Raw genomic sequence first — 12,820 nt, 5'->3', positions numbered from 1 at the left:
TTTGTGCTGCTATTTTCTGCTCATCTATTGAAAGGAGCAGTTAATATTTATTTTTTATGTTCTTTTTGTTTTTAATTTCTTATAACTTCTTTACCAATTTTGCATGCTTATATCTGGTGATCTAAGCAACTAATTTGAAGACAACTTATAAACTATAACAACCATTGTTGAATTCCTATTATTTTGTTTAGTGAAATTCTGTAGTTTTTCTAGTGTTTCTTTCTTGTGATTTTTTTCATTCTCTTAAAAAAAGACAGTGAAATAGTGGCACGAAAGAATAGCAGGTAATGTACCCTAACTAAGAAGACAACCACTACTCAATTTGAGGAGATACCAATATCAAGGCTGGAAAGTAATAGGAGAGGAAGTAAACTCAGGTTGCATAAAAATCATCTAAACTATGACCTGAGTCTTTGCTCGCAGTATAAATTAATGTCCTGTTCATTTCCCGAGAAAAGTATCTCAAGGTGTACAGTCCATGGTAGTAGTCCTTTCATAGAAGTAGATCTATTCGACTTTTTAAAACTCCTTGTCCTTTTCATTTCTACTTTTTACTGTGTTCTCAGTGTTATGCTTATTGAACAAAAAGTCCCAATGTATACAAAACATCACTGATATTTGCAATTGTGAATGAGGTATACTCATGTAAAGGTAAATATTTCAAAAAGTTTGTAAATTTTCTGTATTCCAAATTAAATCCTTGGCATTTTTAAAAATATCCCAGTAAATAAGAAGAGTTGTGAAGAATAACCACATGCCTCAAATCACAAAATAAACAGTAGAAACTTGATTGTCTAACAAACTTTCAACGAACTTAAAATTACTGAAAATTTTAATACAGGGATTTAAGCCCACTTGTGACCTCTGATTGAAAGCTTGCTGTAAAATATTGGCATATTCTGTCTCACCAATTCAAGGCAGTGGTATTTTCCAGAAGGGTACCACACATCATGACTTTACTCAGCTTGGTGTACAAGTTAGTGATTTAAAAAAACCATCACTATTGGAAATACTGCTGTGATTTTGTTGATAGCAAATTATATTAGAAGAAAAACTATTGCTCTAAATTTCTTACTTACATTTTCAGTCAGCCACATCTATATACTGTGCATTAGATTTGGCTAATTTCTCCATGCTTCACCTGAATAATTAAGCAAACGTTTTTGAATCATCAAAATCTGAAGCGTATACCTTAATTCAAGAGAATTGAGATCTCCAGCTTATTCCCAAAAGATATTATTATATTATGGTTAAAGGCATATATTTGCAACTTGAGTGTTTTTTCACTATGTACTTGATTTAAATAAGGGTTGTTACTTGTTTGGAAAGAAGGTATATTGTGCAGCTGCTTGAATTCTACACAAGCAAATTAGATGAAGTTTACTGATTCCACTCTTTCAGTTCTACATATCCTTAGAGCATTTTTATTTCTCAGCTTTTAAAAGATACATGATAATGTCTCTCAAGATGATTTTGAACTTTTCCACTAATCCTATTTATTTTTTATTAGATCTATTTTCTATTAGATCTATTAGATCTTCACAATCTAATTAGATTTTGAAGCCACATCAATAGATGCACACAGAGAAGGATTTTTTTTATCTTTCTTAGATTGAAATTAAATATACGTGTGAAAATTTCACTTGCTTGGATCTTAATAACCACAGCATCCAGTGACTTTGAATACTGCTAGCTTCTCTACCTCAGTATGTTTGGAGCATTTGTGATAGCTGACTTTCCTATGTCTGTAATTCCTCTTTAAAAGACAGCGTTCTCGGTTATGTAAAACTTCACTGGTCCATCTTGGTATTTTCTGGCTCAGTGTAAATCAGTAGAAGTATTCTCTGACATCAATTTCATTACCTTATATCTGGGTTTTTATTATTAATTTTAGAAAGATCGTCATTTGCTTCTGCCTCTTCAAACAGTCCACAGCTTTTCCACAGAAGAGATCAAATTTCTTTCCTGGTCTCAGTACACGCATTTCAAGGGAATGCAGTAGTTTATAGGAAAGATGAGTCAGTTGTGCCCACTTCACCAATCCAGGGTGACTTAAAAATTGTAGGTCCATAAAAGATTGATTCTCCTAATCTCACTTTACCAAGAAGAATAGAAATTTTTTTCAGTATGACTGATCCATCACAACAAAACCATATGGTTAAGTCCCAAGGACCACATATGTCACAGAAGTGTGCTGCGTCGGATTTCCTATGTTGGTGGAGATCAGAAAACTAAAATAAAAGTAACAAAAACACTGATTGTTTCTCTGATTGGTGATGAGTCTACTTTGTCAGGTAATGTCTCCCATACTTATGAAAAAGAGGCAAGAAAAACAGTTCTGGGGTTTTTTTTTTCCTGTATTTCTTTTATTTTGTTTCAGTAGTCCTTAGAGAGGTACAGTATGATAAATACTGTATTATAAAATATGAAAACACACAAAATTTCATTCAATTCTATTTCATATATTTTGTGTGTATTTTAATTGGTACTTACTTTAGAAAATCTAAGTTTAGCAGTGGGTACAGAATGAACATCCTCACTTTGACCTTCAATTTAGTTGAAATCCTTTTGCTGTTTTAAGCAGAACATACGATGATATCTGAATGATTACCATAAAATGTCTACATTATGTTCCCATTCTATAGATTCAGTTGAAGTCCAGCCCCAAATCTTAAATGTAATTTTACAGGAACAGAAACCAATGATTGTGCAATTTATATGGAAGCACAAAAAGGCCCCAAAGGTCAAGTACCCTGAACGAGTGGGTGGATGAGTGGATAGAAAACAGTTGTTACCTAATGGAATAAAGTATCTCTTAGGCTTTAAAATGTAGGAAATATTGAAATATCCAACATCATGAATTAACATGGTAAATATTACTTGGAGTGAATTTAGGAAATCACAGAGCTCAATGCTACATGATCACAATTTGATGGGTAATCTAATAGTTAAATACATAAAATCAAAGAAGAGAATCATGGTGGTCAGGGATGGAAAGAGAGTGATTTTCTAAGCAATTGATATAAAATTTCAGACATGAATCTTTTAGTTCTCATGAAAAACGTGCTCATAAAAACAATATTGTGTTTTACACATAAATGTGTGTAAAGAACTTGTCTTATGTCAATTGTTCTCACCATAATTGGAAGAAAATAACATTCCAGACATTCAACACATATACTTTTAGTTTGTATCACACTGCACCCAACAAAAATTTAACAAAGGAAAATTATTTTCATGCAAGTTGTAGATCCATTAACTTAGAGTCTAAATTTATCATTGTACAATGTTGAATTACTATTAATTTAATATTGGCTACAAATTTTACATCAAATTATATTTTAATTCAAAATTCCTGTTAATTATGATGTTATTTTTAATTATGCTATAACAAAATGCTTCAATAAATTTGTTTTTAACTTTCCAGTACAGTAGTTAAAATATGATTATTGTGCTTTTTGATATGTATTTCTAAATGCTTATAATAAAACTTTCAATAAACATTATCAGGAAATTTTTTCATAGGGTTTCATATTTATGAATATAACACAATGATGGTGGATTTTATAGTTCACTAATTTTAAAATAACCTATTTTTGTAGGTGTTCATTTTCTACCTTTTTTTGTGTAGTTCCAAGTTTGCAAATTTTCTTATCATGCTCTGTGGAGGGAGATCCTTGATAATTCAATTTTTGTTCAGTATAATACTAGAAATTTCATTTTGTATTTCTGTTACATGTGAAATGTTAATAAAATATTTTAATTCAGGAATATAAAATATTCTTAACATACTCAATGTATCTTTAAATTTACATGAATCTGACATTCTTTACCTACATATTAAACTAATATTTTAAGTCTAAACGAATCCATTTCATTCATTCACTAGTATAATATTCACTTGACTAGAACTAGATATACACCATCTTTTTCTTTCATGGTTTTCATGATATGAATGTTGCCAGTGTTGAACTTGTTTAATGTGGTATTCTTTACAGAGCACTATCAATTGTATGTTCCTGAGTCAGCTCAAGTTGGTTCTGCGGTTGGGAAAATCAAGGCAAACGATGCGGACACCGGCTCAAATGCTGACATGACTTATTCCATCATAAATGGGGACGGCATTGGGATATTTTCCATCTCCACTGACAAAGACACCAGGGAAGGGATCCTTTCCTTAAAGAAGGTAAAAAGAACATTGTTTTCTTGACTCAACTAACTCACCAATCTTAGCAGGAATGAAAACTCTGCAGAAATATAAATACCCCATGTTGTCACACCTATAAAATTTTGAAATATATTCTCTTTAAATGTACACTTTACTACAGTTATATCTCAGTCTCATAGCCTCTGTCAGGAAATGGGATTTGCTAAGCCTAGAAGACTTGAGCTTTAATATACTGGGAATATGATTCTCTTGTACATTATCAGTCAGAGAAAGACAGGAGGGGAAGATAGCTTCAGAGGCCTCACTGAGCTCTATCTCAAGTGAGCCTGGAGCCACTGAAACTTCTCACATTTATTGAGGGCTACAAACAGGCTAAGGAACGTGCATAGCTAATGTGATATAAGGAGGCCGCATTCACCAAACTCCTAAGTTTACTGTCTCTAGTTGGTGACTTCCCAGGTGAAGGAACAAAGGACAGACAGGGCGCAGCCTCCAGAATCTGTCACCTTGTCCCCAGCTTGCGGGAATCACAAGGGGCAGCTTCCTCAGGCTCTGTTCTTTGTTCTTTGCTCTCTCCCTCAGGACAGTCAGCTTCTGACTCTTAGCACTAGCTGTTTCTCCTCCTGTTTGCTTGTACTTGGTCACTACCCAAATCTTCCTGCAGTGTCCAGATGCACCAGTCAAAGGCCAAGTGTGCTGCGTCTCCCTGCGTAAAAGAACTGCATATCTCAGGATACCTCTCTGGTGACTCAGCTACAACAATGAGGACAAAATACTGGCACTGTTGACATTAAAACGAAACACTGTAAATAACCTTAGAAAAAAGGTTTTTATCATTTATAAAGCATTCTATATAACAACAGAATTACTGCAAAATTTTATAGAAAATTTTATTTTAAAAGGTATATAGTTCTGGTTTGAAAAATTTATACATCAGAAAAATATAAAAAATAAAAATCTATACATCTTTTAAATGACAATAATGGCATGTTCACGTTATTTTTTAAAGCACTGATGGGACAGAGTAGCAAGGAATACAACAGTTCATACGCCACGTTGAGAAACTTGCACAAAAATTGAAGATGCAAACCAAGTGTGTTGTATTAAATTTTATTATTGTATTACCCTAGCACTTTATATGTTATTATTTTTAGAATTCAATAGAAAGAGAACTGTTAACTACATGAAACTACTTGAAATAAAATAAATGCCTAAATGATGTCTATGTTTCACAATGCCCTTCAGAGTTCCTGTCCTCTTCAGAGGGCGGCCCCCGTCCTCTATTTCTTTGATTTCCAAATATCCTAACTGTGCTTGATTCATTTCCTTTTCTTCCTTTTCCTCATGTTACGTAATTTTTATTCCAACTTCCTCCAAATACATATATAATTTAATGTCCAACCCATCTTCTGTGTCTTCAGCAAATTTATATTCGTGCAGCAGATTTTAAGAATATTCAGGTAACAGACCGAACAAGTGGTAACACTTTTGTGGCCATTATTCTACGTTGAACTAATTTGAGAAACATGAGGATAATTTTCTAACTAGTATAGAAATGTTCAGTGTGTTGGCTAATGTGCAACAGAGACAGTGTTTAGCTTGATAATCATGAGCCGGGAGGAGAGTTGTGGTGGAGCTATTAACTTTTTTCTCATTCTTTACTATTTATAAGACTCTCATTAGGAGCAAAAGTTTTGCCTTTTGCTTTTGGAGTATGTGCTGTTCCTAATGGGCAAGTCGTTGTAAATGTATTTTGAAACACAGACAATTAGAAAAAAGGGGTTTTAAGCGCCATTCTTCTGTCTGCATTATGTTCCAGTGCTAATATCCATTCAGATTTCAGCTGGGATCACAATAAACTCGAGACTCATCTCTCTGTAGCAGGAGGCTGGGGCTGAGCTAGCTGCTGCAGCGCCTGCTCTCCAGATCTCTGCCCCTGTGTGGGCAGCCGCCGTGAGGAACACACCGGTGCAGCGCTTGAAGTGAATCCCTTTATTTATTTTTCTAGCTAATTATCTGTTGTGCTTCACACACTTTTTAGTCTGTGTTGTATTAACAGAATTAATTTTTCTCATTGCAATAATTTTGTATCAAATTAAAATTGACTACTATTGTGTGATAGAGAATAAAAGAGAAAAAGCTAAATAATACCTCCTTCTCAGAGGAGATTATTAGTAATATCGGGGTAAAATTCATAAAGCAAGTAAATAGGTATATTAAAAATGAATTTTTAAAATGCATTTAGTACGGGTTCTACAGGGTCGCACTACACAGGTTGGACTGTAGTGATCCTCCTGTTTTCAGCCTCCCAAGTGCTGGGATTACAGGCACACACCACCACGCCTAGTCTTAGGGCGCCCTGGGGGCAAGGCCGGCGTGGCCTGCAGGGGATCACAACCTGGCCACTTTGCTCTGCCTCAGCAGGCGCTTTAGTCCACTGAGCTCTCTGGTGAGCCCAAGAACAGAATATTTTAAGAGACTAAAAAAATTCCCTTGTAGAAGGATAAAGGGTCAATAGAGAGCAGATTTAAGGAATGCATTGGGGTAGGGATGGTCCCGATCGGAGCCTTGATCGCGGATGAGGGGAACCAGCACCTCGTCGCCTTTGCCAAGACAGCTAGATGAGAGGAGAGGGAAGCTGTTGGGTGTGGATGAGACTGCAGCAATCTGTAAGAGGGATGTGTGTGTTGACAGGTATCTATCTGTGCTGAACCTTATCATCTTTATGAAATTAAGAAGGAATCTATTTGCAAAAAGTTGACATGATGTGGACCATTTGTCTACAATCATGAGCTAAAGTATAAGATTTGAGGATTAAGGGCTGACCAGTTAGCTCAGCAGACTGAAGTGCCTGCTTAGACAGATGCAGGGGCCTGAGTTCAATTGCCATCATCCCACGCGGGCCCTTCTCCCAGGGCGCACTGAGACAGCGATTGCCACTGGGCATGGTGGTGTGTGCCTGTAATCCCAGTGCTTGGGGGGCTGAAAACAGGAAGATCATTACATGTCTGATCTACATAGTGAGACATGTAGACCCCGCACTAAAATACATGAAAAGAAAAGATTTGAGGACCATGAAGAGATCTTACTTCCTTTTTTTTTCTGGTTTTTAAACTGATTTTGTCTGTAAAACAAGACAAAATGATGTGTGTTTGCGGGCATATTTAACTTCATTCTGCTTGCATACACACAGTTGGCATTTCCAAAAAAAAAAAAAAAAAAAAAAAAAACTGTTTCAGTCTGGCGAACCGTAGTGATGATACGCTGAAATAATATGGACAATCAGTTCAAATTATCTTTCATTACTTTGTCCTGAATTATCTTAATACAGTATAGGCTTTTAAAATCTGAATTGAGCTACTTGTGCATTCATATAAATTTTAGATCCTTCAGATTATCAAAATTTTGAAGTTATTTCACTCCTGTATGTTTTACATTGCAAATAATTGCAATTTGGCAAGTAAATTGTATAATTGGGTGTCTTTTAGCCTTCAGTAATTACAGACTGTGATGGCAGGAATGGATTTTATAGTTTGTAAAAGCTTGTTTCTTCTTTAATGTCTAACGCAGTTCACCTTAGTCAGCAAGGCATAAAAGCATATGTCTTTAAAGATCAAGATCAGCACTGCTGTATGGATCTGCTAGCAGGAACTTTTGCACCCTCCTGCCCCTATCATTCCTTCATCAAAATTTGCCAAGTGGAATTCACTCATGCATGAAGTGGCACATTGCAAATTCACTTTGATAACTTCTATCCATTGTTTAATGGAGCCTGACCGGGTGGAAAAGTGAGAAAAAGATAAGGATGAACACAAGTTGACATGCTCCTTCCTTTGACGTGCACCCTGTAACTAGCTGATGTTTCTCTTCAGCAGCCTCTTGCAAAATCTCCTTTTAGGATTCCAAGATAAAGTCACACTCTGTAACTGTCTTAACTTTTTTTTTTAAATTCAAGGATCTAATCCTATTTGCTCTCACCATTGCTAGCAAGTACCATTTGTCACTCTCCTTCTATCGGCTTTAATTCAACTGTTTCTACAATGATTGTCAATTTTATCCAGGCAAAGGGTAAGCCTGTCCTTCAGGCCAACATCGAGTGTAGAACACGGGTTGCCTACCGTAAGAGGATGCATCGCACTCCTCCTTGGGACCTAGGATGTCTCACACCCTTGAAGCTTCGGTTTTCTCTTTGTCAGTGCTTCATGAGGTGATTATAAAGGAGATAAAGTGTGGTGAAAATGGCTCACCAAGCCCTTGCCTACAGACGTGCTATTCACTGCACCCAGAAGCTGGACAGGGCAGAATGCTGTGTGCGCATTTCTTCGCATGCATAGGCGCTGCTCTTTCTTGCGGACCTCCTTCCCTTTCTCCTCTCTAACAGAAAGCTGTGTTTTTAATCCTTCAGCATTCAAGTTAAAAATTATTAAGTACCTATAGCCTTTCCATAGACTTCCTTCACAAATCTTCTTGAACTAACTTTGTTTTATATATTGTAGCACTAATACGCTGATTCTAATAAGGTATAAAATCTAAACATCAGATTTCATGGATTCAAACACCTCCTTGGGGCCCTTTATTCGTGTCTAAGATTCTGGTATCTGAAGCGCTGTTTTACTTTTCTAAGCACTACAGAAAAAGAGCCCGAGATTCACTGATATGACTCAGTCTCATTCTAATGAGCTTTGTCAGAGCACTGCTACCGAGCCACTTTCATCTCACTCTTTGTAATCATATCTGTTTGCATGATTCCGAGGTGGGTAGACCTATCTTCTGACATCATATGGAATGCTGATCATTTTCAGCACAAACATTCCTGCAATAAAAGAGTGCACTGCTTAGAAACTAGGGCTCTCCAGAACATCCTGATGAGTTTTGTCTACACGCCCATGGCCCTTGGTAGTCATTCATACATGTAGATTCATTTAATTATTCACATATAACAGCCATGTGAATACATACAAATAGCCATATTTGTGACCATGTAAATACTTGTATAATGTAATATATAACCCTTATGCAAACCGTGTTATAGAAATAAACTTCATAAATACTATTATATACTACTTACAATGAAGACCTTTGTATTTGTTCCTCATATTCAACTAACATAAGCAAAAGTATAATATTATTTGTATCAATATCAAAAGAATTATACACAGCGAATTAGTGTAAACTCCTCTGCACATCTACAGGAAGAAGGCGTATGCATGTGGTCTGGTTTCTTGAGAATTTCCAGCATCCCAAAAAGACTCCTAAAAATACTCTAACTGTATCAGACTAAAAATGTCAAATTAGAAAAATCACCATTTAAATTTACCCTGTTTCCTTGTTTTGACACGTGCGATTATTGAAAATACATGTTTTCAGGAAAAATGAATAATGTCAGCCACTCTTGGAGGATTTGGCAATAACTTTCATGACTAAAACATCATATAAAAACATTGATAGCAAACTTATAATTAATAAGTACTTGCTGCTAACAACCCAGCCCAGTTCAGATGTCGTGAAGGATGCTACAACACAGAAATTGAGATAAAGAGGAGGATGTAAAGGTCACTTTTAACTTATGAGTAAAGAATTTAAGTCATCCTTAACTCCAAAAAAGGATCGAATTATAGAACAGCTTGCTACTGAGGTTTTTTCAGTAACACTGTAATCATGTTGTTTATATCATTCCATGAAGGAAAACACTGGATAATTTAAGGAATAGTAGTGGTGACTGATGAGAAACAAAAAAACTTAAATATGTAGAATGAGCTTGGAAATGATTGATGTGGAAACCGACAGCTCACTCCAGTCATATGAAATTGATTAATATCAAAGAGGCAAATATACTATTTTATAATGGGGAAAAGGAAATAATTACTAAAAGTAATAGGGAGAAATTAAGAAAGTAAAGCCTGAGATAAAAATTGAGGTCAAGTCGTTGACAGTGAGCTATATAAATTAGGATGTTGAGCAAAAGCTAAAGAAGAGTAAGAGAAGCCTATTAGCCTGGGAAAGTTAAAGTGATGTCAGGGTGAACATTTCTCACAGGACCAAAGGATAACTCTGAGTTCCGGTGGGTACATTTAGTGATCTTATTAATGTAAAAGTGAGAACTTGGAAAGATGATGCATGAGCGCAGCTATTATTAATGAGGACCGTATATGTCAATAAAAGTCTATTTTTAGTATGAATATAACTGAAATGCTGTATTGCAATACTTAGTTTGTTAAAATAGGTTTCTGGCAGCATAATCCAGCATGGAAGAGCACAGTATCTACTAGTAAACAATGGTGATTGTACTCCAAGCACATCACTTTTGGGTTGCCTTTGTGAATTGCTGGACTTTTATGTTCCTCAGTTTCCTCAAGTACAAAATTGGGACAGATAAACATTCTAGAAAGTTTGTAATGACTAGATGAGTTATCAAAATTCATTGTTTAGGATATTCATATATTTGAAAAATATTGAAATTTTATCCTTCAATTCAATAGCATTTCCTTAACCCTGAGTAAAACCAAATTTGAGGCTGAAGAAAGCTATTAGTCATCCTCTTTGTACTAGGAATTTTTCCAGATACACAAATTATGAAGATAAATGGGATATATTTTTTCTCTTGGGGAAACATGGGAGACACAAAATATTATTATAATACGTGATACCAAGTGTTGATAGTAAAACTGTTATGAACTCAGCTATAAAAGAGTTTTCAAAAATGGGAGATTATGTAAATATTTCTATGAGAGATTATTTTAAAACATCAATTGTGCATTTTGGAATAATGACTAGTGACCCGCCCCATGGGTTAGTCAACGAGGACCCTGGAAGGGAAGTGGGGATGAAGTAGGGACAGGAGACATGAGAAATGGAGGATAGATAAAGGTTCTGATCAAGCCCTTTTTATTCAAGGAAGTCTCAGCGAATTTACAGGAAGTGAGGAAGAAGAGGGAGGAGTGATCACACGTCATCAGGTCGCTAGGCACTGAGGGGCTGGTCTCTAGGGTGGAGATCAGGCATGTGACTTCTGGGAAATGGCTTGGAGGGGAAACAGAAGCTTAGCTCTGGGAAGGTCACAAGACAACAGATCAAATGCAGCAGTCTGTGGTATGAGGCCAAGCATTGGTCTCCCACAGGTCCCCTTTTCTTTTTATATAAAATGGCAAGAAATGACTGTGTCCCTGAGGAGACTGTGTCTGGCTTGGGTCAGGGAGCATGCACATCACCCCAACTCTACCTTCCCCGTCATTGGAAGGCTGGACAGCATAAGGCCCAGTTCCTGTCTTAGGCAGTGGTTGGTGACACGTGTGAGTCCCAGACTAGTACATACTCAACAAATTGAGCCAAGATTTTATACTCAGTCACATTGTTTTTGCAGTAGATGGTTATAGAAAAACAATTTTGAAGATGGAAAAACCTAGGACACTGTTTCGAGAAATGCATCATCTCTCCAAGAAGTGTGGATACCATAGGAAAATGACAAGTGGGCACCACTGGCTCAAGAACACAGAGGGAGCTCAGACTGTGGAACACACGTACCCCACAATATGTAGAAATTTACCCATTTGGTAAAGAAATAAGATTTTTAAGTGAAAGACACTTTTTGGGTTATTGTTTTTGAAAGAATAAAGGATAGAAGTCAGAAGTCATCTATACTAATTATATTAGGATGATTAATAATACAAAGGTAAAACTTTCAGTAAAAGAATAATTACTATCATATGATAAAATATTAAAATATTCTACTGTATTTTAACGATATATGGCATTAATATTTGTTAATACCATCAATACAAGTTAAGAATATTAATTAATTTTATATGAATAGATCTTCTTACAAAAATATATAAACCTCTAAAACAATTATGAGAATTTCATACCATAAAACCAGTGATATATAAAATGAAGGAATTAAGATTAAATAAGACACAGCATGAATATAAATAAAGAGAAAAAACATTAATGTCCATTATACTGGAATCTTAACCAAAATAGACAAATAAAAAGAGAAAACAACACTTTCAAATAAGTCCTAAGGTTAGCAATGCACTATAAATGTATTATGAATTTAAAATATCTACAGACAATATTAAGCAAGATACTTTCAAAGAAATAATTGTAACATATATGAAGAGATTTTTCTAGAATGAGAGTGGGAAAAAAAGAGACTATTTTATGAATTTCAGCCTATGACAGAACAGAATTAAAATATGAATTTAACGATATAATTAATTAGAAGTTGGTATAAACTAATGTCTATAGTCAGAAACTGTATCTTTTGTGAGTCTGTGCAATACTTAGCAATACTAAATAGTACTGTTTTTCCCAATCAAATCCCCAAAGCCAAAATTATACAGATGGAATGTTTTAATGCACAAACAGTTCCGAATTAATGGGAAAATTTCAGAATACAAAAATCATATTCAACTGAGAAATAATAAAATCTCTGAAACAACAAACTTTTCCATTGAGACTTCTCAAACGAAAGAAAGAATGACAAGCTCTGACAGAAGTGCTAGGAAAACAAACACACATGGAAATCATACATTACTGGTTTGGATATAAAATGTCCCTCCACAATGTCTCCCCCAACTCCCACTTAAAGTAGGCTTAGGAAAATTGACTCGGTTGGATCAGAGGTATGATCGAAACATATAGCGAATATATATA

General features: G+C 35.4%; 1 protein-coding gene across 2 annotated transcripts in view; it reads left to right on the top strand.

Annotated features, from left to right (window-relative positions):
• The window catches only part of Cdh18 (cadherin 18), a 357,410-nt gene that overhangs the window by 258,484 nt on the left and 86,106 nt on the right, over positions 1-12,820 (top strand). For both annotated transcript variants that reach the window (XM_004641813.2, XM_012517046.2), the window contains exon 5: positions 3,999-4,186. In XM_004641813.2, the coding sequence (XP_004641870.1) occupies positions 3,999-4,186 (188 nt within the window). The remainder of the gene's footprint in view (positions 1-3,998; positions 4,187-12,820) is intronic.

Source organism: Octodon degus, unplaced genomic scaffold (assembly GCF_000260255.1).
Source record: "Octodon degus isolate 3935 unplaced genomic scaffold, OctDeg1.0 scaffold00143, whole genome shotgun sequence".
NCBI lineage: Eukaryota > Metazoa > Chordata > Mammalia > Rodentia > Octodontidae > Octodon > Octodon degus.
This window is presented reverse-complemented; position numbering and strand designations above follow the sequence as displayed.